The 25783-nt window shown below is 41.7% G+C and overlaps 1 protein-coding gene across 7 annotated transcripts in view; it reads left to right on the top strand.

Moving 5' to 3' along the window:
• LOC146512338 (ankyrin-3-like) overlaps positions 1-25783 on the top strand; it is a 144897-nt gene that overhangs the window by 112246 nt on the left and 6868 nt on the right. For all 7 annotated transcript variants that reach the window (XM_085170860.1, XM_085170859.1, XM_085170862.1 and 4 more), the window contains 12 exons: positions 66-273; positions 1633-1729; positions 1821-2049; positions 2618-2743; positions 3952-4074; positions 4561-4587; positions 5191-5275; positions 6506-12739; positions 16325-16399; positions 18055-18186; positions 18341-18484; positions 25066-25750. In XM_085170860.1, the coding sequence (XP_085026986.1) occupies positions 66-273; positions 1633-1729; positions 1821-2049; positions 2618-2743; positions 3952-4074; positions 4561-4587; positions 5191-5275; positions 6506-12739; positions 16325-16399; positions 18055-18186; positions 18341-18484; positions 25066-25750 (8165 nt within the window). The remainder of the gene's footprint in view (positions 1-65; positions 274-1632; positions 1730-1820; positions 2050-2617; positions 2744-3951; positions 4075-4560; positions 4588-5190; positions 5276-6505; positions 12740-16324; positions 16400-18054; positions 18187-18340; positions 18485-25065; positions 25751-25783) is intronic.

The raw sequence follows: 25783 nt of genomic DNA, 5'->3' as shown, positions 1-25783 counted from the left end.
TATATGGTAAGGTTACAAAAATAAAACAACAAAATCCTCCTTCCCTGTTGGCTCTGCTATCCCAGGCTCAGCCGGTACCTGATGAGGCCGTGAAGAAAATCCTTGGTAATCGAGCAACCTTCAGCCCCATTGTTACTGTGGAGCCAAGAAGAAGGAAGTTCCATAAACCAATCACCATGACAATCCCAGTCCCGCCCCTCTCAGGGGAGGGGCTTACAAATGGCTACAAAGGAGACTATACTCCCTCCCTGCGCCTTCTCTGTAGCATCACAGGTATATGTGTTTTTTAGATGCCAAGAGAAGAAATATTTGAAAGTAACAACATTTGGGCCAGTCAGCATTTCTCCTGAAATAATGTTTCTTTATTGTTAATGAGAATTATTACACAAAATCGTGTCTTGTTGTTTATTAGATATTTCCATTTAGAAACATGGTAGATCAGGACATTGCTTCATTACTTTACATTCTTGTCGATTAAAATTAGTGTAATAATTCTGGTCTGTGACCTGTTTTAAGTAAGTAGCGGCGATCGTGGCTCAAGAGTTGGGAGGTCGCCTTATAATCGAAAGGTTGCTGGTTCGAGCCCCGGCTCCGACAGTCTCGGTCGTTGTGTCCTTGGGCAAGACACTTCACCCGTTGCCTACTGGTGGTGGTCAGAGGGCCCGGTGGCGCCAGTGTCTGGCAGCCTCGCCTCTGTCAGTGCGCCCCAGGGTGGCTGTGGCTACAATGTAGCTTGCCATCACCAGTGTGTGAATGTGTGGATGACTGGTTGTGTAAAGCGCTTTGGGGTCCTTAGGGACTAGTAAAAGCGCTATACAAATACAGGCCAGGCCATTTTAAGTAAGACCCGTTCCTTCCTTCCTTACTACTTTTAACATGAAAATGCTACACAATGCTTAAACTTGGTGACAACCACCCTTTTAAATTCTGACCTAACTAGCAAAGCCACTTGTGCTAACTGTAACTCTGAAATATCTCAGCCATGAACAACCCGTGGTAGATGTTTAGATGGTGGCTGCTAGAGCAAACAAGACTCTCCGAGCGCCCGCGTCCATGTACACAGTGATTTACTTTTATTAAATGTTTGTGCAAACCCTTTTATGCCAGCCTGCTTTCTTAACAAGTACCAGATGGGATATCTGTCAAAGTTAAAGCTCAGTGATTTTCAGTTGTGCAAAGTGTTATTCGGTTTAAAGCCCAAGAGAAACACGCGACAGAGGTGTAAGAGTTGTATTTAAATGTGACCACTTGTTGTCTTTAAAGCAACAACAGTTCTTCTAGAAGGTGGATGTTAATGTGTCTGGTTATATTCTTGGAGTTAGTATGTTGTTGTAGAGTTACTTCATCAAACAAAATGAGTAATTTACCTGCTTTGCATATCTAATATTTGGGCCTTGTTTAGTAATATAAGTGCAATGTAAAACTCACAGTGAGAATGAACATTTCTTTTGAAATCAACATCATGTTTCACATTTTTCTAACAAAAAGTGAATGAATAGCATTTAGCTAATTATCCAGTACTTTAATAACATTTGCATCATATATGTTTTAAAGCATGTCAAGTTGAAAGTGGAATAGACATAAAGAAGAGCCTGATTTTTCCTAAACTTTATCTGGATAATTATCTGCCAGGTGGTACATCACCAGCACAGTGGGAAGACATCACAGGCACAACTCCTCTCACCTTTGTGAATGACTGCGTCTCCTTCACCACTAATGTTTCTGCCAGGTGAGATCAATTTTTCAAGTCATACGTTTATATTTATGCATATATTAATCTCTGTCTTAAACACTGATCACTTTACTTGCTTCTTGTGCAGGTTCTGGTTAGCAGACTGCCACCAGGTACCAGAGACGGTGGGCCTGGCCACGCAGCTCTACAGGGAGCTGATCTGTGTGCCCTACATGGCCAAGTTTGTGGTGTTTGCTAAGATGAATGACCCAGTGGAGTCCAGCCTGAGGTGCTTCTGTATGACGGATGACAAGGTGGATAAAACCCTGGAGCAGCAGGAGAACTTTGAGGAGGTGGCCAGAAGCAAAGACATAGAGGTATGAGGGTTAAGTGCAGTTTATTTAAGTATTTTTCTCAACATTAAATACAACTGATGTTACTTTTATTTTCATTATTCCCCAAGTCCTATCAAGTATAACTCGTAGTACAGTTTAATCTATTATGGAATATTTTGTTATCTGTAAATTTATACTTTTTAGAATCTATCAATGGTTATGATGAAAGCATTATAATTATTCTATGAGGGTATTATAATCTGGATCTACACACATGTCTGGAGCATTAGGAAAATTAGAAAGAAAATGGGAAATGCTGCTGAGGGTGGTGATAAGGACAACATAATCGAATAAAAGAAAATGAATAAAGTTAAGAAATGAAGGAATTTAATAGTTTGATCAACTGGAAGAAAATAAGATTTAACTTTGCACTCCTTAGTTAACTAAAATAAATTTATATTTATTGCTGCATTAGGTTTTTGAAACATCTGACAGCATGCAATCAGTTTCAGTGCTTAACACTTTATCACAGAAACATTTCTTTATCTCTATTCTTGTAAATTTGTTTTCTATTTTTATGTTAACTATGAATGCTGTTTGTTTTATTCAGGTTCTGGAGGGCCGGCCTATATATGTGGATTGTTACGGGAACTTGGCTCCCCTGACCAAAGCTGGTCAGCAGTTAGTTCTTAACTTCTACGCCTTCAAGGAGAACCGTCTGCCTTTCTGCGTCAAGGTACCTTAACATGTGCTCCAGCACCACCAGCACCTTTTGGCTAGGCTAGAATACAATGTTGGCTTCATAAATCCATATGGCAAAAAACTTAGTGCAGTCCAAATACAGGGTAAAAGCTGCAGTAATGGTTAAGTTGGTTCTATTGTTGTTTACTGCCTTTACTGCTCTTATTCAGATTCAAACCCCAGTTCCTATTCTCTGGCTAAAGTCGTTAAATGAATCATTCTTCTTGTGTCATTTTGCACATCATTAATGTTAAAACTGCACTTCTGTGTTAATTATTTTACCACATCACTGTAACAAAAATGTACTAAAGCAGAAAAGTGTGACTATTTTTTATGTTACACTGAATTTCTTAGCATCTTTCCTCCATCTGATGTAACATGGTTTCAATCAGTGGTGTAGATGAAGCAGGTGGACAGGTGAACAAAGGTGATGCGACCATGATAAGGTGGAGATAAAGGTCACATGAATGAAAGAGTTGAAAGCAGAATGACAGATGAGCACTGAGATTTAAAGGGCACAAACTGAGGCTGATTGGCTCATAAAAAGCAGATGTAAAAATAAAAATTGAGAAACAAAATTGTTGGAAAGTTGAAGCGAGGAATAGTGAATACAAATCTTTTTTTTTTTACTGAATTTATGAATAAGCTTTCATGAGTTTGGTTATATCATCATGTTGGCATATCCATTAGACTTCCAGGGGTCAATCCTGGAAGGCTACTGGTGAACCCTTTTTCCTCTTATAAAAGCACCACAACAGATGAGAATTTGGTCAGGTGGAAGTATATTGACCAAATGTTGATTACATATAAAGTCTATGCAAAGATGCAAATCGAGGAAAATTCGCATAAATTTGCACCAGTTGACACAAAAAGAGATTCCCCCACGGACCATGGACCATCCCGATCCCCATTTCTACTCCTCCCATTGGATGTGAACATTTTGTGTATTTAATTACGTGTTTTTGTGAAAATAAAATGATAAGATTCCTTTATAAGGTGTTCTAGGTGCATACAAGGTAAAAATGGACAATTTTGGCCTGTTTGTAGATAGTTTCTAGGCATAAAGGCAAATAAAGTATATACCACTAATACCCTAGTGCTGATAAAAAAATATATATATATATATTTATATTAAAGTAAATCTGCAGTAACTACCACATTGAAAAAGAAAGGAGTTCAAAAAGAACCATTTTCTCACTGTAGGTCAGAGATCCCAGTCAAGAGCCGTGTGGTCGTCTCACTTTCCTGAAAGAATGTAAGATCATGAAAGGCCTTCCACAAACTGCCGTGTGCAACCTGAACATCACGCTTCCCGCAGTGAAAAAGGTAAGGTAGCATACGTCCACCATTCTCTGTTGTCACATCCATAACCATATTCATGGTTAGGGTAGTTTCAGCCCCGGATAGATGAAAGACAGAAAGACTTTGGCCAAATTGCCGCCACTGTGTCTTTTATCTGTTTAAAGCTTCTCTCTGTGTATATCGGTTACATCTACAGTGGATTCTTGTCATTGGCTGTTTCATTTTGTTCCTACTCGCCTTTTGATTTTGGCTGAGGGCTTGTGTGCAATGGTTTTTAGTTATCAGGCTGGCTTTTCGTGGCTTCATTTTGCTGCTGAATGTTGGCGCTTTATGCTCTTTTTTTTGTTTGGTCTGTTTTTATTTTTTTGGTTTTTGCTTTTTCCTTTGCTTAAGTGGCTCTCTTCTGAGTTGGAGCTTCTGTCAATCACTCCTTTTTCACCCCCTGTTTCTTTTCCCCCTGCTTTCCATTATGTTACTCCCCCTGTTCCTGCAATGCATCTTGGGAACCAGGAAACGGAGTCAGATGCCGAGGATGAGGTAAACCACACCCTCCCCACCCTGTGCTGTCCTCTGCGCTAGACCTATAGTGGCCCTGCTCTGCTCTCCATAGCCTTATTTTTTTCCGCTTCTATAAAGGCATTACAGGCTTCTTCAAAGCAACTTTTAGCTGCTCAGTTTTGCATGATATATGGTAAAAATGAAAAACTACTTGTCTTGTGTCCACTCCTTATCCCTTGCGTTCTATAGTATGTGATACAAATGGCTCTAGAGTTTACTTGTTCTTAAGATTTAGCATGTATTAACACTAGCTCCAAACTCATTATTTTCATTTTTAAGTATATGCAGTAGATAGTTTGTAGGCTTAGCTTGACAAACTCAAGCTAAAAGACTAGCTTGGCAAAGTAACATTTAATCTAAATAGTATTAGCACTTCCTAAATAGAAGATTAAAACCTCTTGAATACTCTTAAAGGAGTTGTTGTTGGTGTCATATATGGGCTTTGTATTTAATGTCAGTGCAGACTGAAGGGTTTGCTTTAATTTGACATTGCAAGGTCCAGTTGTTGCTCATTTGGCAGCAATAGTCAATGTAGGGTGACCTAGAACTGATAGGTTTTTGTGTTGTTTGCTATTGTTGCAGACTGAAAAGCCAGATCGACAACGTCATACCTTTGCATCCCTAGCCTTACGTAAGCGCTACAGCTATCTGGCCGAGCCTGCACTGAGTGAGTTTGACATCTTCACTAACAAACCCTGTAATGAATTTAATTATGCCAAGTTTCGTGGATAAGTTAGTTAATTAACAGCTTTAATTAACCTGTAAAATACGTAATCGATATGTAGATCGGTGTGACTTATTTAATGTGCAAATGCATTATTTCTCATCCTACATGACACGCACTGTCCACATGCTTGTTTACAAAGTGGTATATATTTTTGCATGGGTCAGTAAGTGGTTTTGAGTTTCTGTGCCATGCTTGCCCACATTGTGAGTTGTTCTTCTGGGTTGATTTCCACTGCTGTGTTATACAAGTCAAATTTTTTTCTTTGACTTACCAGCACCATGATAATAGGCATTTTGGATGGAGGTCAAAGTAAAAAATTTTCTGTATTTCATTTGTCCCCTCTGAGTTTAAAGCTCTTTTTGGCTTTGTGATGAAGAAGCAGTTTTGTGTGGGACAAAAATGCATGTCAGAGGTCTTGAGTTTGGCTTTCTTTCAGGTGTTTATTTTAAGTTTTACCACAGTCTTTGCTTGTCACCAATTTAATGCTGCATGACAAAATGGGCCAAAACTTTAGTCTTGGAAAACACATTTTGTCATATTTGTTTTAAGAGAAAATGAAAATGGAACCTTCAACAGCCATTGGCTCTGTTGGATCACAGTTTCTAAATTGTCTGAGGAATCTGTCATCATGTACTTTTTGGACCAAACAGATAAAAGGCACTTAAAAAAGCGGATTGAAATTAGAGCCAGTACCCAAATGTTGATATTAGAGTTTCTAAAGTCCAAAGAGAGAAGTTGTTTTTGTGCTTATCCTGGTGCATTTGTCTTGCCATTTTTTCTGTTGTCAGTTGTTGGTCTACGCCATTGTCTTTGGAAATTTACTTTGCTGCTGTGTGCGCTCTCTTCTGTTTATTTCTTCTGTTGTTTTTGCTGTTTTTTGATTCATCTGCCAAACAGAAATCACACAGGAACACAACTGTTTGGTTTTTTTTACGCCATCTTTAGTCTGTAATTAAATTTCTTACCTCATGTAACTGTTATTGTTCCTTATTTAATACTAGGACTGTTTTACTGACCAACTCTTCCTCCTCTGATCTCCTCTTCTTTCACATTTTTTTCTCCTTTACCTTCCCCAACATGATTTTCTGTTTATCTTTACTGTTCTGCATTTTTGTTGTTATTTTTTTTGCCATTCCTTCTTCATCATTGTTTCTATGAATTCACCTGAAGAAACAGCAGTTGAACGAAGCGCAGCAACAAGAGCATTGCCTGCTGGTTACCCTCACAAACCTATCTTTCCAACCAGACCTTGCCCACCATGGTCGACTGCTCCTATTACCGTCCCTGGCCAAACAAGGCCCGTCGGAATGGGGGGTGCCCTCATCTCTACCGATTCACCGGCAGCCTCACCAGCTGCTTCTCCACTGAAATCTACTTGGCCCCTCTCTGCCCCATCAGCTGCATGTCCCACAACTATAAAAGTTCCACCAGCACTTAGCCTGTCATCCCCAGTCAAATCTGCCAGTGACATAGCGTCCTCATCCCCCATCCGTTCTTACAGGACTATGCCCTCACCCATTAAAACTGTAGTCCAGCAGGGTCAGTACCCTGTCCATGGATCTACCAGCCTTGTGTCCTCTGGAAGTCCATGCAAACCTGCCACTGATCCAGCTTCTATCAAAAGTCTTGCTTCAGCATATACATCAAGGACTTCTCCACTTCACTCAATGCCCAATGGTTATATACCAGAAAGGTCTCCAGCTCCTGTTCCTTCTACAGCATCACCAAAGACATCGTACAGCATGTACAGTTCTAATCTACCTTTTAAAACTGCCCTTGGGTCCACAGTTGTGACAGATGCAGGGGCGCATACCCTGTCTTCTGTTAAAAGCATCTCCAGTCTGTCCTCTTTGAAAACCTCTGTAGACTCAACACTCTCATCCCGTGGAGGGAGGACATCCATCTCATCTCTCTCTTCCACTGGCCAAACAACCATTGCTTCTTCAGAATTGTCCATGATGAATGGATCTGTCTCACCTGTAAAATATCCATCCTCTTCGTCCACTCCATCCTCCCCTTCTTCACGCCTTATTTCAGAGAGAAGTAGCAGCCTTCAAGAGAGGATCCAGGCCACCACCCAGGCAGCAACTTCTGGTGTCAGCGCAGCCATAAATGAGGCTATAGACTCGTACTCTGTCTCAGGCTACGGCACTCTTAAGTCACTGTCGTCCTCGCGTAGATCTGCAACAGCAAGCTCTGCTTATGGTTCTCTGAGATCTGTAGCTGCCTCCCCAAACATGGCAGTTTCGTCTAATACAATGACTGTGCCTGTCTATTCACTGGTTAATGTCATCCCAGAGACCCCTGCCAAACCAGGACCTGGGTCTCTTAAGATGGCTCTTCCCGACTCCTCTCGCACCTCATCATCTCCATCTTCCTCTTTGTCTTCCTGTATTACTACAACAAAAATAAATTCCCAGTTAAAATCCCCTCCATTTATTACACCACCCATTATCCACCCGACTGCAGCTTCTAACCAGGAGATATTGAAAGATGTAGCAGACATGAAACAAGATCTGATTAGGATGACAGCTATTCTGCAGACAGACACACAGACTGCAGCTAAAACTGTCCAAACCTCACATACTGGCACTCCCAAAGAGACTAAGTTAGAGGAAGAGGAGCCATATACTCTAGTGGAGAAAGTAAAAGAAGATTTAGTCAAAGTCAGTGAGATATTACAGAAAGATATCATTGGTGAAGCTAAAGAAAGAGCCTCAGAGGACGAATGGGAAGAATTTTCCAAAGATGAGATTGAAGAGGCACAAAGAAGTGCCATCTCAGACTATTACCCTCCTTTTGACGAACACACACTTTTACTTAAGCACCAGTCAAGCAAAGAGTTAGACTTGGCTAAAGTAGTAGACTTTTTAACAAATGATATCGGTGCTAGCTCTCTCTCAAAAATGGCAGAGCTGAAATGTAAGTATGAGGAAGAGGCAAAAAGAGATGGTGAAGAGAAACAGAAACGTGTTCTCAAGCCATCCATGTCAATACAGGAGCACAAACTCAAAATGCCTCCACCAGTTTCAGGCATGCTCAGATCTCCCTCAGAGAAGGACCTAAGCAAACTTGCTGAGTCATATCAAGGGCCGGACACTATATTGGAATCGCCAGAGGATCTGTCTCATGAGCAGGATAAGAGTCCTCTGTCAGACAGTGGGTTTGAGACCAGGAGTGAAAAGACACCCTCTGCTCCCCAAAGTGCAGAGAGCACAGGACCTAAGCCTTTATTCACAGATTCCCCTATCCCCCCCTGCGTAACAGAGACCAGGACTGAAGTAGTCCATATTAGGAGCTATGAGCAGCCTGACGAGCTTTGTGAGCCTGGACTAATGGAAGAGGCTGCAACTGCTCTCCCTGCCATAGAACCACCTGAAGCAATTTCAGCAAGCTCCAGCAAAGCCCTACAGATGAAAATGCCCGAAGATGACTCAATGAAAAGCATGTGTCTTAAAGAGGAAACCCACATTACTACTACTACCAGAATGGTCTATCATAAGCCCCAACTGACTGATGGTGCAGAGATGTTAGAGGAGGCAATGTCAGTTAGAGATATCATGAAAGCTTTCCAGTCAGGTAGGGATCCATCTAAAGATTTCGCAGGCCTTTTTGAACACAAAGCTAGCCAGGATTCTGTCAAAGGTGATGAGCTCACTCCTAGATTTCTTGACAGAGATGTTAAATCCAAACCCAAAGTTGAAAGGATAATTGAGGTTCATATTGAGAAGGGCCACAGCACTGCAGAACCGACTGAGGTCATTATCAGGGAAACCAAGAAACACCCCGAGCTTTATGTTTACAAAGGTGATCGGGGGATAAAGGAACTGACTGATTATGATGAAGCCCAACAAGAAGAAGAGGAGCTTGCTGTTGAAGAATCCCTGCCCACCTTTCTGGAAACATCTCGTGTTAATACTCCGGTGTCACAGGAAGAAGACAGTCGTCCGAGTTCTGCTCAACTCATAGCAGATGATTCATATAAAGCACTTAAATTTTTGAGCCAGCAGTCCATAGAATACTGTGATGATGAGCTATCAGAGATCCGAGGCGAGTCGTACAGGTTTGCTGAGAAAATGCTTCTCTCTGAAAAACTTGATGCGGCATCACTGAGCCACTCTGACACGGAGGATTCAGCACTGGTTTGTGACAAAATCCGCCACCTGGGTACTGAAGAAAGTAGTAGCCGTAGCACTGAGGGTGCAAGTCAACAGCAAGGAAGCCCAAAAAGAGAGTTTGTCTCAAAGTCATCAAAAGATGGGTCTCCTAAATCTGCTAAATTCCTGCACAGGGATGATCCATCTCAGTTTGATAAGGTAACAGTGCTCCATTACTCCACAGAACAGGGCAGCCCTAAACATGCAGTTTGGATGCGTTTTACAGAGGATAAACATGACAGGAGCAGGGATAAGTTACTTTATGAGGATAGGGTGGACCAAACTGTAAAGGAAGCTGAAGAAAAACTCAGTGAGGTCTCACAGTTCTTCCGTGATAAAACGGAAAAGCTCAATGATGAGCTTCAGTCTCCTGAGAAAAAGCCTATAAAGCGAGAGCTCAAGGATCCCAGGTCCTGGCCTAGCTCACCCAGCAGCAGCCCAGAGAAAACCCAGCAGAAACCCAAAGCAGAAGAGGTGTTCAGTAAAAGCAAACTCAGGGAGCCTTCAGTTGGTAAAATGTTTGGCAGCACCACAGCAGCTGAAAAGAAAAGCTCTAGTCTACCAAGCAGCCCACAGAAAACTGTTCTCTCTCATACTAGTGAGGATAAAATCAAACAACAGACAAAGTCCTGTGTGTCTGAACCCTCCTCTCCCGCTCATGTAAAATCAACATCCAAAGTGAGTGAAGTGAGAAAGAAGTTTGAATTGGAGGCTCAGAAAGTTAGTCAAAGTCAGTCTAGTCCAGCCAAAATTCCTCCTCCAGTACAGCCAAAACCATCAATAAAGAAATTGCAGGAGAGCAAACTTCCCGTTTATCAGTTTTTTGCAGGAGGAAAAGTGTCAAAAGCATCTGAAACTTCAGAAGAAGTAAGCCCAAAAAAGGATGCTGAGAAGGACAAAAATGGAAGTAAACCTGGTTTGATATCAGCATGCCCAAAAGTCCCCAAACTAGACAAGCCACCTAACAAAAACATCCCAGATGCCTCTGTACAAATCAGTGAAACAAAGACAGACAAAGTAAGCACTAAAGGGAAGGATAGGCCATCCAGTACAACTCAGGCAATTAAAGAAAGCAATAAAAGTCAGAAAGCTCAATCACCTATAAATCCTGACAGTGCTAAAATTCCAGAAAAAGCCACTGACAGTAAAAAATACCAACAAGTTACAAAAAGTGAAAGTGCTTCCAAAGAAATTATAACTGAGCTATTCAAAAAGGATGCAGAGGAAACACTAAATAAAAATCTTAGAAAAAAGACAGAATCTCAAATTCCTGTTAGAAATACATCCCTCTCTTTAGATAATGACCTCACTAAGAAACCAACAATAACTAGACCCTCACAGATACCAACACTACCTAAAACCAAAGTACAAAGTCATGAGACAGTCCCAGCCAAAACAGATCTGACCTTTGAAATTCTTGATAATGCGCCCAAAGATTCAAATTCCAATAACCTTCCTAGCCCCAGAGAAATGTTGGAGAAAGCCATTACACCTCCAGCTGCTACAACAACCAGAGAGAACTTCAAGGGCATAAAAACATTACCTGTTTATGTTGGCGTTCAGGTGGGTAGACAGGCAGAGAGGGAAGCTAAAGGAGCACTGTACAATGTCAAACAAAAATCAAACTTAGCCCTAAGCCCCATAAGCCCAGATGATGATACACTAGAGCAGGTTTCTTTCATTGACAGCTCGGGAAAAAGTCCCATTACACCAGAGACTCCCAGCTCGGAGGAGGTCAGCTATGATCTCACATGCAGGACCCCTGATGGCTTTATGGGATTCTTGCCAGGGAAACCAAGCCCCATCATGGAGGTATCTGAGGAATCAGAGGGAGATGACCAGGGCAAGGTTTTCTCTTTTAAAGAGGCCCTACCAGAAAGTAAAACCAGTATTTACTCTACCCAAGCAGACATAGCTAATGCCAATAAGGAAGAAATAAAAACTGATAATCAACACGAGTTGAGCATCAGCAATTTAAACCAACATGAAAGAGTCACTGGCATGCATGACGAAATAACAGGACAGGAGAAGCAACAAGCATCAAAAGACAAAGGTATTGCATATATTGAGTTCCCTCCCCCTCCTCCTCTGGACTCAAGTTCAGAAATGTCAGACCCAGAGAGAAAAGGTTCCTGTGCTTCTTCCGAGACCGAGACGGAAATGATGGAGGTGAATTTGCAGGAAGAACATGACAAGCATTTCCTGGTCGAGCCAATTATACGAATACAGCCCCCATCCCCAGTGCCCCCTGAGGCAGATGACAGTCAGTCAAATGCTGATGAAGAGGATGATGAATCAATCTTCCAACCCATTCCTTGCAAGAAATTCACTTCTAAAGTTTCTGAAGAGGAGGACAAAAAGAAAGAGAAGGAAAAGGCATCTAAATCAAAAAAACATGACAAAAATGGAAATGGGCCCAATGGTGGCACCAATGGCACTAATGGTTCTAGTAATGGTTCAAAAGTTTCAAATGGCAAAGGAGAGGACTATGAATGTGAACAAAATGGAAATGACCAGTCAATTACAGACTGTTCAATTGCTACCACGGCTGAATTTTCCCATGACACTGATGCGACAGAAATAGACTCCCTCGATGGATATGAACTCCAAGATGAGGATGATGGCCTGTGCGAGCAGGCAGACTTACGGCTGTTTGGTCTTCCAGACAGCCGGAGAGATGTCTGGGCAACAGATACATTTAGGTCCTCTGATCGCTCTTTTCCCCAGACTAAACTGGAGGTTATTGAAGAAGAAAAAACCCCAGAGGAATGTCAAAAGGATATTATTGGTAAAGAGATACCCTCAAATGGTGAAAAGACTGATGGTGTTAGTAAAGATGGAGCTAAAATTCAGGAACAAAAACATTCAGACAAAGAGGGGTTCTCAGACACTTACTTTAGTTATAAGATAGAAGAGGAGTTTAATTCTCCTTTTAAGACTGTTGCCACCAAAGGGCTGGACTTTGACCCTTGGCCCAGTAAAGGTGGAGAAGAAGTCGTTGATATGGGAGGGACACGGGGAAACAATGGTGAGCCTAAGCCTTTTGGACTGGCAGTCGACGACCAGTCCCAGGCCACAACACCAGACACTACCCCAGCCCGAACTCCAACGGATGATAGCACGCCGACGAGCGAGCCAAATCCATTCCCCTTCCATGAAGGGAAGATGTTTGAGATGACACGCAGTGGTGCGATTGACATGAGCAAGAGGGACATGGTGGAGGAGAGGCTCCAGTTTTTTCAGATTGGTGAGCATTATTACGCGGCGGGCAGGTACAGGGTCAGGGACACTGAAGTAGATGGGAGGGAGAAGTTTTATATTCAGGAACCCACAAATACCTTCTCAGTCCCCCATGTACCCATTCAGACTACTACCGTCCAACTAGAAATATCAAATCAGGCTAGCAGTTATAGCACATGCACAAACTCATCCTGTAACACTAAGCCTAAATTCTCCACTTTTAGAACTGAATTCAACCTGTCATCTGATAAAACATCCAGTGCCTCAAATAGCACGGCTAAAAGTGGAACACCAAGCACCTTTGATCATTGTAAAGACAAAACCTCAGGGGGAAATGTAGATAGTTTTTACCATGCAACATCAAATTACACAGATTATTTTAATTTTTGTGCATCAAACATTACTCCAGATAGGTCCAAACAGACGGATAATTTGGCATGGACCTCAGAGTTTCAAAACACAGTTTACCAAAGCACAGATTATTCTTCTGCACCTTCGCAACAGATTAGAAGTTTGCAAACATCGAGCGACAATATCAGTAGCAATATCCCCGAGTGCCATTCAGATGTCTTTCAGACTGGCAGTGTCATGTACAATGTGTTGTCCTCTTTAAGATCCACTCTGCAAGAGGTCAGCAAGATAGAAGCTTCCTTCAGCCAGTTAGATGAAAGCAGAAGTGAAGGCAGGGGTTGTTCTAATGTAGCAATAATAAACACTGAAGCCAAAAAGGTCAAAAGCCAGATATTCAAGTCCAGGTTACCGCTGAGGGTACCCTGCCAAAAACTATGCAGTCATAGTCAGCCAGTGACAAAAGACAAGTCACAAAAAAATGATAAAGTCCTACTTAGGAAACGTGGACTGCTTAAAATCAGGGAACGATTAGATCCTTTTAAGACTTTATTACCAAGGTCGAAAATTCCAGTATTAAAAGCCATTAAATACCCTTCTTATTTGCAAGAGCAGAAGCAGGTCAGTACTAAATCTACAGTTAGGGGTAGGAGCAATAACTCTGCCAGGGATGGTAAGCAGCTAACTAAAAGCAAACCCATTTTGATAAAAAACGCCAGTAAAAGTACAACAAAAGAGATGGGGAAAAAGAACAGCTCAGTGTCAAAACGTTTTAAAGCAAAGTCTGTTAGTAGCCAGATAGTCAAGTCTTTGGACAAAACCATTTCCAAGGAGGCTGAAGCAAAGTTAGAGGGGAAAACACTGGCCACTGAGGACGAAGAGAGCTGCAGCCTCAGCATTACCAGGAACACTTCCTTGTCACAACCATCTAGAGCTTCTAGAAGTTCCTGCCCTTCACGCACCTCTACCTCCACCTCCACCAGCACCACTACATCAACATCATCTCCTATAGATGTGAGAGCTGAGGTTGAGCAGGCCAGCAGTGAGAGGATGAGGAGGAGCATGAGGAAAAGTAGGCGGACACTTGGAGGGAAGGAGCAAGAGCAGAAGGAGGAAGGGAGTCAGGTTGATCAACCAATCCCCGCTCCTGTCACGGAGAACGAGACTAGTTTGTAAACTCTTTCTAAAAACTTGTTATACTTTACCCTTCTCTCTATGAGATGCATGCAGCTGTTGTGGGTGCTTGTGATGTGACTTTGTAATGTAGCCGTCATTTCTTCTTCCTGTCATTCTTTTTATGTGTCCTGTGCTGTCTGATTTGTTCAGATAGAGGCTACAACATGGAGAATCTGTCGGTAGAGCAGAAGACTTTCACATAATTTAAGGTTTTAATTCTTTTAGGAAACAGGATATCACTTGATAACATCATAGAAGTACTGTTCTGGTGGACAGAGTTTTATAAAAGCGAGGTCTTTGGATAGAAACCGGTACAAGCAAATTTCAGTATCAGGAAGCGCCTTTTAGTTGTCATAAATGGTTGCAAAAGCACCTCTGGGAGGCCAAGTTTGTGAGTGTACATTTCTTTCACAATAAGACAAAGTTAGCTTTCCACCTACCCACATGACACAACACCACAGCACTCACCTCCACTCTAGATGTGTCTGAGATCTAGACTGTTTTGGGGAATTATGAAGGTGTGTTTGTTTTGATCTGCTTGCCTGGTTTGTAGATATGTTTGGTGGTACTTTTGCTCCGTGAAATCACTGTGAAAACAATACATTGGCTGAACTTGACAATCACTTGAATGACAGCTACACAAGGGCATGTCGGTGTAGTCAGCCACTGGCACTTTGTTGTAGCTAGATTGCTTTTGATTTCAAGTTTAAGCTATGAATTGTTTTTATCAGTGAGTGGGAATGTTGCTTGATGGTAGATTGTTTGTGGTTAGTTATGTGATACTCTGAACTCTAATTACAGAAACTAATACTACTAAATATCCAACTTATTAGTCTAAAAAGGTCTTTGACGATTTTTCTGGCCTCACAGATTCTCAAAACTTTGATTCCCCTTGATGTTATCAGCCACCCGTAAGCCTAAAAGTTGTTAATATAATGATTCAGTTACATTAAGAAATAATATTTAGTACACTGAACTAAAGAAAATAAATAAATTGAATATAAAAGAAGAGGTCTGCAAAGTATTGTCAGTGTGGAAGGGCTTGACACCTGCATTCCTTCTAATGGCCAGCAAGGAGCGTCTTCTGTCCTCGCAAAAAGAAATTTGATTGGTTCAAAGTTGAATTTGCCTCAATGCACTTTGCATAATAAGGTAAAGACTCTACAGTAATACAGAGTAAATCCCAACAATCAGCCAACCCCCTATGAAAAAGCATTTGGCAACAGTGGGAAGGTGAAACTCCCTTTTGCCAGAAAGAAACCTCAGAGTAGAAGCAGGCTCAGTGAGGAGGAGCCATCTGCCACGACAGGTTGGAATGAAGTGTGCATCTAATTGTAAAGTTGTCATATTTTAAAGAACTGATCAAAATGTAATCAATTAATGCTTCATTATAGTTGTACGTTTTAATACTTCTTTTTAAATGTAGATATCATTAGAGTTACTTCTTTTAATGGTTGCATAATCAAAACTGTGCAAATGTTTCCCATCCCTGGGTACAGATGATGTGGAGGCCCACGCAAGGTCTGGACATGAAATGAAAAAGCTGTAGAATATAGCCCTTAAAACATCTCATTGGAGAGCTTCAGCAATTGTGGTAGGTTTTGTGTTAAGCTAAGTAAACCATGGACTTTGAGTAAATTAATACCAAGCAGACAGATAGTATTGGATTCCTTCTCATCCAGTTTTCATCAGAAGAGCAGAAAATATCCTAAATAAGCATTTAGTTTCTTAACAGAACGTTGAGGTTTGTCAGGCCAGAAAATCTCTTTTTTTCTTATAAGTGGGACATGGGACAGTGAGCTAAAGTTGGTCTTTCTTTGTTTGGTTTAATATAAACACTGCATTAAAAACAAATGTTCATTAAGTAGTTATTTAGCAGGTTACATCAAGGTGAAAGGTCCAAAACAGACAAACTTAAAGTTCACAATCCCAATCTATTTCTTTCATTACATTCTCTGAGTCTCTGTGTGTGTCTCTCACTGAGAACCACATGTGATTCATTTGGAAATTTCTGTCATTACATCACACTAACTGTTTGTACCCGACCCTTCCTTGCTTCCTCGCACAGGCCCTCACAGTCCCTGTGAGAGAACAGACCTCCGCATGGCGATAGTAGCTGACCACCTTGGACTCAGTTGGACTGGTGAGTCTGAACACATCTCCGTTTTTTGTTTGTTTGTTTGTTTACTTTCACATTGTGTAAAAATTAAGCCAAACAGAACCACAAAGTGATGTAAAAAAAAATGATTATTATAAAATGTGAGAATTTTTAAGGCTGAAGGAATGATCTGGACTAAAACGGACTCTGGCAGTTTTTAAGGGTTTGTTGCCACCTGGTGGACATATACTGTAAAAATGTCTCAACTGAGCAGTACTGCAGTGATATTTATAGCCACATAATAATGCTATAGTACATAGCATATAACAAAAAATAACTAAAAAACTTCTCATGTTTGGATGTTTTTCAAATTTTGAAGATACTTAACTGCTGAATACATGTAGAAGATACTAGGATTTGAAACGGTGGAGAAAATATATAAAGCAATAAAAGCTTCATTGATTTTAAGGAGCATAAAGCTTTGATACATCTTTATATTTGAGTGTATTTTTAGAGGAATAGCTGGTGTATATTTTACTTGAGCAGCGATCCGGGCGTGGCCCCTGCGGCCGCCTGCACTGCAGCACTTTCCCCACGCCTACCAGCATTTGTACGACTGGCTGTGAGTGCACTGCAAACGTATGTCCGCTGAATGAGTGCCCAGCTGAGAGAAGGAATCTAATCCATATTTAATGTGTGTTCCAATTGCAGAGCTGCAGTGAACCATCAGACCTGCTGAACATTAGTTTCTCGCGGGTTTAGATTTATAGTCGTAATTCTAGTCCTTCATTAGCTGCAGACTGTGTCTGACACATTTGTTTGGCAGTAATTCATTTCGGTGCTGCAGTTTAATCAGTGCATCAGCACATCTCCTGCTTTGTAGGCAATCAAGTGTAACCTGTAACATGGGCCCAGATCAGATGTAAGTGGTGCAAACATGAAAACTAATTCAAAATGCCACTTTCGCCACACGCATTTTCTAGCTAAATACTGTTGCTGCGTTTGTTTTCATTTCTACACATTTCCCTTTGTTAGGCACGATACTGTCAGATTTATCAACTGGAGAGCAATCTCTGTAAACAGATATCTTCATATGAACATGCCAGATCTGGAAGCTAGGGACACGTTTTCTGTCTGCTTTCTGTTTGTAGTATGAGTTCTAGTCACGTTTGAGCAGGCTTTGGCATGCATGCCAGTAAATAGTGATAAAGTGAAATGATCAGCTATTGTCTCACAATGATTTAACTTTACAAAAAAGATGGAAGCGATGCATGGCACTGATGGCATCAGATGCAGCAAAACTGCAGAGCAACAGAAGCACACCACCCACATTCATACCACAGGTGTAAATGCTGGGAATGGTTGCAGGCAGTTCTCCAGAAAACCAACAACACGTTGTGTCAGCTTGACATGGATGATGTTGTGCATAGGTTGAATGCTGACTGGTTAAAAGAGGGAACAAGAAAGAGAGCAATAGCTCAATTAAAAAAAAAGGAAGATAATTAATGGCACTCTTTGTATGTTTGAATTTCTCTCATGGGAATGGATGGCTGAAAGACTAACAAGAGCATGAGTAAGCGTAGCCCACAGACCAGATAAAACTAAACATGTAACTTTGGTGGTCAATAATGGCGCTGCAGAAATGTCCTGTTGTGGAACTCCAGCCCTGCAACTCAGCTATCTATATGCTGCTGTTACAGAGCTGGCCAGGGAGCTGGATTTCTCTGTGGATGAGATCAACTTGATCAGAGTGGAAAACCCCAATTCCCTGACGGCACAGAGCTTCATGCTCCTAAAGAAATGGGTGCACAGGGACGGTAAAAATGCCACAAGTAAGTACAGAAGTAGATATGGCTGCTGTAATTCATACTCATATATATTTCAGTTGCTGGTTTATGATAAAATGAATCAATAAAAGGACATTATGAATGTTTGCAATGCCACAACATCACCTTATGTAGTAATTTCCGTCTCTCTCCTCCCCAGCGGATGCTTTAACCGCGGTGCTGACTAAGATCAATCGGTTGGATATTGTGACTTTGCTGGAAGGGCCCATATTTGACTACGGTAACATTTCAGGCACACGCTGCTTTGCCGATGATAACGCAGTATTCCCGGATCAGTCCGATGGTAAAGTGTAGCCCACCCTAGCTGAACTCAGTCTATCTCTCAGTCTATCCCTTCACCCTTCTTCACCACCTCTCTCAGCCAGAGGCAGTCGGACATGACTGCGTAAATAAATATTGAACCAATCAGGCTTGACTAAACTGTGGAAGTTAATGACCAAAGTGAATGAATGCTCCAGCAGGTTCATTGAGTTCATGTCAGATAATGGACCGTCGGGTAGTAAACGCACTGGAGCCGTGTTTATTGAGCAGTCAGCTTGTTCGTTCACCAACACAGGCCAGTGCAATTCGTTCATAGCACTCAGTCTTTGGAACTGTAATGACAAGTGACAGATTGATAGAAATTCGTTCCCATATTATTGATTTTGATTAAGCGCAGGAAACTCTGTACCATTTTTGGGTGCATGAAACTTTTAGTATGTTTCATTGTTTTTGTCAGATGTACAAAAGCATGATGAAGGAAATGAATGCCGCCTCTGTCCCCGCTGAGAAATGCATTTTCTTGAAATCTTGAAATTATTTTTTCAGATGGGGCAGGGCACTGCTTTGTAATTTGGTTTAACAATAGTTATGTTTATGTGTGTTTTTATTAATTAAACACAGCCATGACATGAGAAAACATGAAAACATAATCATAACAACCAATTTTTAACAATGGCATGCTTGCTTTAAGCACTACGGCAGACCCTTTTCTCTCCCTCTTCTGTATTTCTCTCTCTCCTCTTGTATGAAAATGAAGTATGGCAGCAGTTTGTGACTCTGACAGACACATTGAAGGCCATTTCAGAACTTTTACCACAATGTGCTGTTTCCCTCCTCACATTGCAGATACGTTCAAATACATTTCAAATGAAAATGCTTTATTTTTTTATATAAATTTGACTGTTTTCCACAGTTAAAACTGTTAATATATCTTTAGACAACTAGATTTCAATAAGGAGAGATTACTTGGAAGAATTTAACATGATTTATTGAGATGGAGAAATTCATGTATTTGGCGATTAGACTCTGATGACCCATCGTAGCAGAAAAAAATCCCAGCAGTGATGGATTTAGGACAGGACTCCCTGGAGTCTAGACACTGATGGTAGTGAAGATGAAGACTGAGGCTTAAATAGAGCTCTGACTGCGGTGGAGATGGGGCAACACGTTCTCACTCCCAAAGCGTAACATTTCACGCTAGGTGACAAATCGTCAACATATTACGTTTTCGGCTACCCACCACGTTCCTAAATGACGACCTCGGAAAAATGAGGAAATATGAGAACCTTATGGACTCAATCTACACATGTCCGCTCTTTTTCTTCAAATCGCTTAGAAACACGCTATTTAACATCATTAAAGTCGTGGTTAAGGTCAGGAAAAAGGTTATGGTTAGGGCTAGGGATAAGGTTAGGTTTAGGGCTGGAATACAGGGCTGGAACGTCTATTACCGCGGGAGCGTCATTGCACTGGATTTCGGCCATAACCCACCGCGTACCATAACAACGCCGAAGGTCTCCTTTCGCGTTCCTCAGGAACGCCCCGGGACGTGACAAAACGTCGGCATGTTACGCCTCGGGAGTGAGAACGGGCTGGATGGGGAGGTGGTGGGTTGCATGAAAGAGAGTCTGAAAGGTAGGATGACAAGAAGATGATCGAACTAGAGAAATGATGTCAGTACTGAGATTGACAGTGTGGGAAAGCGTAAACATGTAAACAGAAACGAAGCTGAACACCCAGGAATGCAGATGAGTGATTACAGATCTTCCTTATTGAACTTAAGCATAAGCTTCATAAAACAGGGGTAGAGCCAAGGGATGGATACGGGGAGCAGCACTGCAGGCTCAAGACTGCCAATCTGTTTGACAACTCAACAACCGCCACATGGTATCAAAGGACTGAAAAGAGAAGCATGTAAAAGTCAATAACAATATTAAACAGCATAATTATATTCAGTCTTCAGTTAAAGCGGTAATAATGCTTTTTTATTTCTCTAGCCTGTCTTTTGTCCCTGGCTATTACTTCAGCTCTATTAGCCGACTGCCAGTTTTTATTTAAGGAACATGATTAGCACGAGTAATGATGACTAATTATTAACTTCTGCCGCCAAATCCAATGCCAACTTTTTTCCCATGGATTTTACAGAACCATTGCTATGTAATAAAATAAATCTTTCCACTACTGTTCTTTACTTCTTCAAGAGAAAAGCAGATAACACGCACTAAGTAAAGCCAAATAAGCTCTTCTCTGGATTCAGTAGATGAGTTTAGAGTCTGCTTTGGCACTTTAAAACAAAATTCTGAAATGGTCTCATTTCCAGTCTGTCTAATTAGGTTTTCTTGAAGTCATCTTAACACAAGGATCGGTGTTCCTGTTGCCTTGAATAACAACAGAGCTGAGGCGATCTTTTTGCAAAGATGATTTCTTGGGGAACCGACTTAAGTAGATTAACAAAATGCATGGCTATGGCTTTGTGTGAAGGGCTGCCTGCTCTGTTGTTCTTGACTCACATGAATACACTTCTAACACTCTTTAAATGGGCGAAGCCTTTTCAACACATCCAGAAGTGTTTTTTGATTTTTTGATGACTTGCACATTTCGATCTGGATGTGCTCTGTTCCACACTCACAGATGAGTTGAAAATGAAACGCCTTTTTTCAAAGTGTACAGTGTATACTAATGCTTCTGTGTCACTGCTGTTAGCTATGTGATACCTGTCATCTCCTGGTTCCTCCAAGCCTCCAGCCTCTACGCTCCACTGTAGCTTCCTCTGCTTTGAGACCAGCAGACTCCCTGCCTCTTCATCCTCCTCTTCCTCTTGCTTCTGAGTGACTAATTTCCACAGCAAATGCCCTTGTCTACTGAGCAGCACTAATCAGCTACTTCCCACCAATGGCTACCTTTTGCTAGCCTCAGCAGCTTCAGGATCCAGTCATAGCTTCTGCTCCCACCCTTGCAGTTGAGTAGAATAAGACTAGAACAGCACCGCCTGTCATTACTAACAGCTTTCTACAGGTTGTGGAGGAATATAGCAATCTTACAGCTCTTTGGTGAGAGTTTAAGATCGCTCTTGTCAGCCTCTGCACAAGCTGGATGACATTGAGAGCTAATTGCTGTCAAGGCCCATTTCAGACACTCTTATCCATGGCATAGAAGTGCTCCAGGGGAGTCTCTAACAGTAAAGCTCATTTAACACAGCGTACATTTGCCAAACCAAACCTTAAAGACTATCAAGTCTTAAAAAAAATCACTGTAAGGTTGAGAAATTATTGTTTGGTTTGGCGAATGTGAATCATGGCCATTCTTCTGAACTTTTCGATGTGAATCTTTTTCCATGAAACAGTCTAAACAACGTGACATACTGCGTAATTTCCTTTTAGTAAAAAATCTGATATGAGTTGTTATCATAAGGTTCTGCAACTTTGTCCACAAACCATACTTGATCTGAACTTAATCAGATTTCGACATCACGTCCTTGTGCATCACTAGACCGCTTTCAACTGGCTGCCATTTTTAGATCGCTCCATGAAAGTCGTTCTGACCGCTGACTGTGATTTCAGCATGAACCTCAAACTTGCAGATTGAGCCTACATGACCTTTTGAGTTTTTCACCTACAATCTAGAGACAAAAGAGCAGGTATGAATGTACAAAGAACAGGAAAAACCTGAGTAGCTAATGTATTTGCCTCCCTACAAAAATATGACACAACCACAAGGTAATTAAGACATACTGCACCACGCACACACATAAATGCATCGGCCGCTCACATTAAAAGATTCACCACAGATGTGAGATTGATCCTGGGGAACAGGATCAGGCATCCTTTAAAAGGATGACGAGTTCTGATGGGGGAACTTCGAGGAAGCCATGTTTCATCAGCAAATAGTGGATTAAAAAGGAAGAAATAACAAAATCACCATCTCTCCTCATCTGATTTGGTGAGGAGAGATGCAACTTTAGTCATTTTGCCTAAATGATTTGAGATAGACTCATTTTTATGATAGACTGGAGGAGATTCAGTGCGCATCACAGAGACACATGTGTACATGGTAAGGATGGGACTTTCATGGAGCGATCTACAGAACAGCACATGCAGGTTTTATGGACAGGGTCACAAAACCTCATACTTTAGTATTAGAACTTAGAATTTATAGAGTCTAGACTTAGTATTTCCAAGAATTTGCCCTTTCTCTTTTCATAAACATCTCCTCCTCTTTAAACCTAGACTGTAAAATCTCAGTTTTCCAGCAAAAAAAAAAAGATAAAATTATTGAAATGATTTGACTACCCTGGGGTGAAGGGTCCAAAGAGATGATACTCCTGCTGACTATGGTGCCTCTTCTTGCTTATCAGCTGAGATGAGCAACCCGATGAGTCCTACGCTCAATCTCTTCGCTTCTGCAGCTTCGTAGATTTTAAGCCTTCATCAGTCACATTTTCACTTCATCGTCTGTGTGTTTGACCTGTTTTATTTTTACATGCCTTGTTCTGTCTCCTAACCAGTTTTTGTCTAACATTTGTTCTGTGCCTTTTGTTCTGTGTCTTGTGAACCTTGCTAATTGCAACAGCTCCAAAACGTCTTAGAAGTCCTCAAATGCCTCAGTCTTCCCCTCTGCACACCACCTCCCTTTCTTCTTCCGCTCCACCCGTTCAAACCACACATATCAACACTTTCTCTTCCTCCTCTGTCTTTTTCTTCCCATCTCCCCCTTCCACGCCTCCTGTTTACCTCCTGCCTGTGGCCCCTGTTCTCCCTCACTTCTTCACTCTGCCTTATTCCCCTCCTCTTCCCTCCTCCCCTCAAAGTCCTTTTAGCTGCCCTTCTTTCTTCTCTCCTCACTTTCCACCCTCTGCCCTCTACAAGCCCCTTCCTCCTCTTTCTTCCTCACTCCCAACTCTTCACCTTTTACCGCCTCCTCATTCTGCCTCTCCTACATCTGCTTCCTCTCCTCGCACCTTATCAGCTACTGTCCCTTCTTCTCCTTCTCCATCTTTAATATGTGCTTCCTCTCCACCTTTACTTCCTCCCTCTTCTACACCTCCTCTCTGTCCTTGCTCTTCATCCTCTTCTCCACCTCAAAATCGCCATTCTCTATCTCCACCTCCCCCATCTCCCCCATCCTCTCCCCTCCCTACTGGTGTTCCTCCTTACTTCAGGCGAGATCGTTCAGTTCCTGAGGTTTACATTTAGAGGCCTGTGTGCTTCTCACTGCCTTTTGTTTGAACCAGCACAACTAAGCTACCTGAACTCTTCTCAAGCTTTTGCTCATAAACGGACCTAATTACTGAAAACAAAGTCCAGCTTGTTTTAAAGTCTCCCGCCTCACTAACTTCACTAATGTTGCATTTATTTGAGTGAGGCTGGGTCTAAGTCTACATAGGTTTAAAAAGAAAACCCAAGTGCCAATTTTAAGATACATAAACAGTATATGCCAGGTTTTTGGTTTTATTTTTATATTTTGTGTATTTCTGTTTCCACCACTTTTTGATGTGGTCATGTCTACTCGGTAGGGCTGGTTCAAAAGTCATTTAAAAGTAATTATTTTTCTACTTCTAGAGGCAGCAGAACAAAATTTAAACACAACAAATCTGATGTTCGTATATATTACAGATCGAGTACAACTGGAATAGCATTATCATTTATCCACAGGAATAAATTCCAGAGTTTTGGTTTGAACTCTGGTCCAGTACTGGCACAGCACATTCGGAGAGAAATGCAGCCAGAGCCACAAAAGTGTAGAAATATCTGTCTTAGATGGCATGGTGTACAAAGCAGGAGAGATGTTTCCTCTAAGTGAAGAAGTAGATTAATGAACTCACTCTGGACACCGATTGTGCAAACTATCCTCAACACATCGTGCATTTAAAGTAGCTGAACACCTGATGAATGGCCTGTTTATAGTTCAGAAGAGACATGAAGGGCATGTGGGTGTTTATCCTTTTTATTTCCAAACTGTATGTCCTAATTAAACTCGTAGTTGTAAAAATATGTCGCAATAAATCAGCTGAAAGCACACTGTGACCTTTGTAGATGTGTATAGGTGTGTGTAGCATCTAAAGAGCCAGATGTGTTTCTGAGCAGTTCACAAAGATTAAACTATAGCTTAAAGGGGCAGCGGCTCCCATTCAGCCGGCAAATTCCACTGTAAATATTGCGCCATGTCTGCTCTATGTGCATGTGATTTGAGATTAAATACAGATGTAATACTTTGCCTCCATAGTCTTTAAAGGTAAAGGCATGACATATTTTTATTCTTATTTCAATTTGATATATGTCTGAATACTAAAATTCACCCACCAAATGTCACAAATACCACAAGCAGAATCTAGAGGTGCAGTTTCCAGGAAGTTACCACTGGGTGTAAACCGACAAATAACTTTATAATATGTAAAGTTGTGTTTACATCTTATTCTGCTACCGAATCACTTACACGTGTGACTTTTGAACAGATGCTACCTTTAAATGTTTCAAATGTTTCTCATTTCATCACCTCCACCACTTTACTTCTCCTTCCCTCCCTCTTCCAACCCCTTTTTTTTTTATCTTTACCCCTTCTTCAATCCTCTTATCCTCTAATCCTGTACTCCTACAATCCACCCAGGCTACGACAATATAGATCTGGAGCTCCAAACCCCCTCAGACCTCAACTACGTGCCCCCGACCCCACTGCGCTCAGACGACTTCTTTAGCGAGGGCGATCCTTTAGTAGAGTCCCATAACAAGTCCATGCTTACTAGACCTAGCGACCTCTCTCTCACTCAGACCACCAGCACCTCCAGCAGCGACCCCCTCACAGTGGCCCCGGGTCCAGGCTCCACTGCCACAGAGCTACCCATTGCTGGGCCTGAAGATACACAAACTGAGATGTTTACTGAAGAAAAAACAGGATTGGTGTCTGTAGAGAGGCCAGATAATGACAGACGGTTGGTAGAGCAATCAGGAAAGGAGACAGAAGAAGTAAAAGCAGGAGACCATCTTGTTTTGGAGAGTCAGGGAGGGGCCGTAAAAGAGAAGGCTACCGCAGACACTGGTCTTGGAAATGGAGTGGAGGAAGAAGAGGAGGAGGAAATGACGCAGGAGAGGTTGCAGAGTCTGCTGGAGGATTTAAAGCTGGAAGAGGGCATGGAGGAAGAGGAGGTGTCAGAGGAGCTTGTGAATGCCATCCTTGAACAAGTACGGAAAGCAGAAAAAGACATTTATTCAGTTCCAGGCAGGAGCAGTGAGACGTCTGGCGCAATCGGGGAGTCAGCAGCCCCTGGCCCCAGCCCGGGCTCCAACAAGGGCAGGTAGGACTTGATTTTATTTTAAATTCATTGTCA

This window comes from Neolamprologus multifasciatus, chromosome 8, assembly GCF_963576455.1.
Source record: "Neolamprologus multifasciatus chromosome 8, fNeoMul1.2, whole genome shotgun sequence".
NCBI classification, from domain to species: Eukaryota; Metazoa; Chordata; class Actinopteri; order Cichliformes; family Cichlidae; genus Neolamprologus; species Neolamprologus multifasciatus.
Note: the sequence above shows the minus strand (reverse complement) of the source record. Positions and strands in the feature narration are given on the sequence as shown.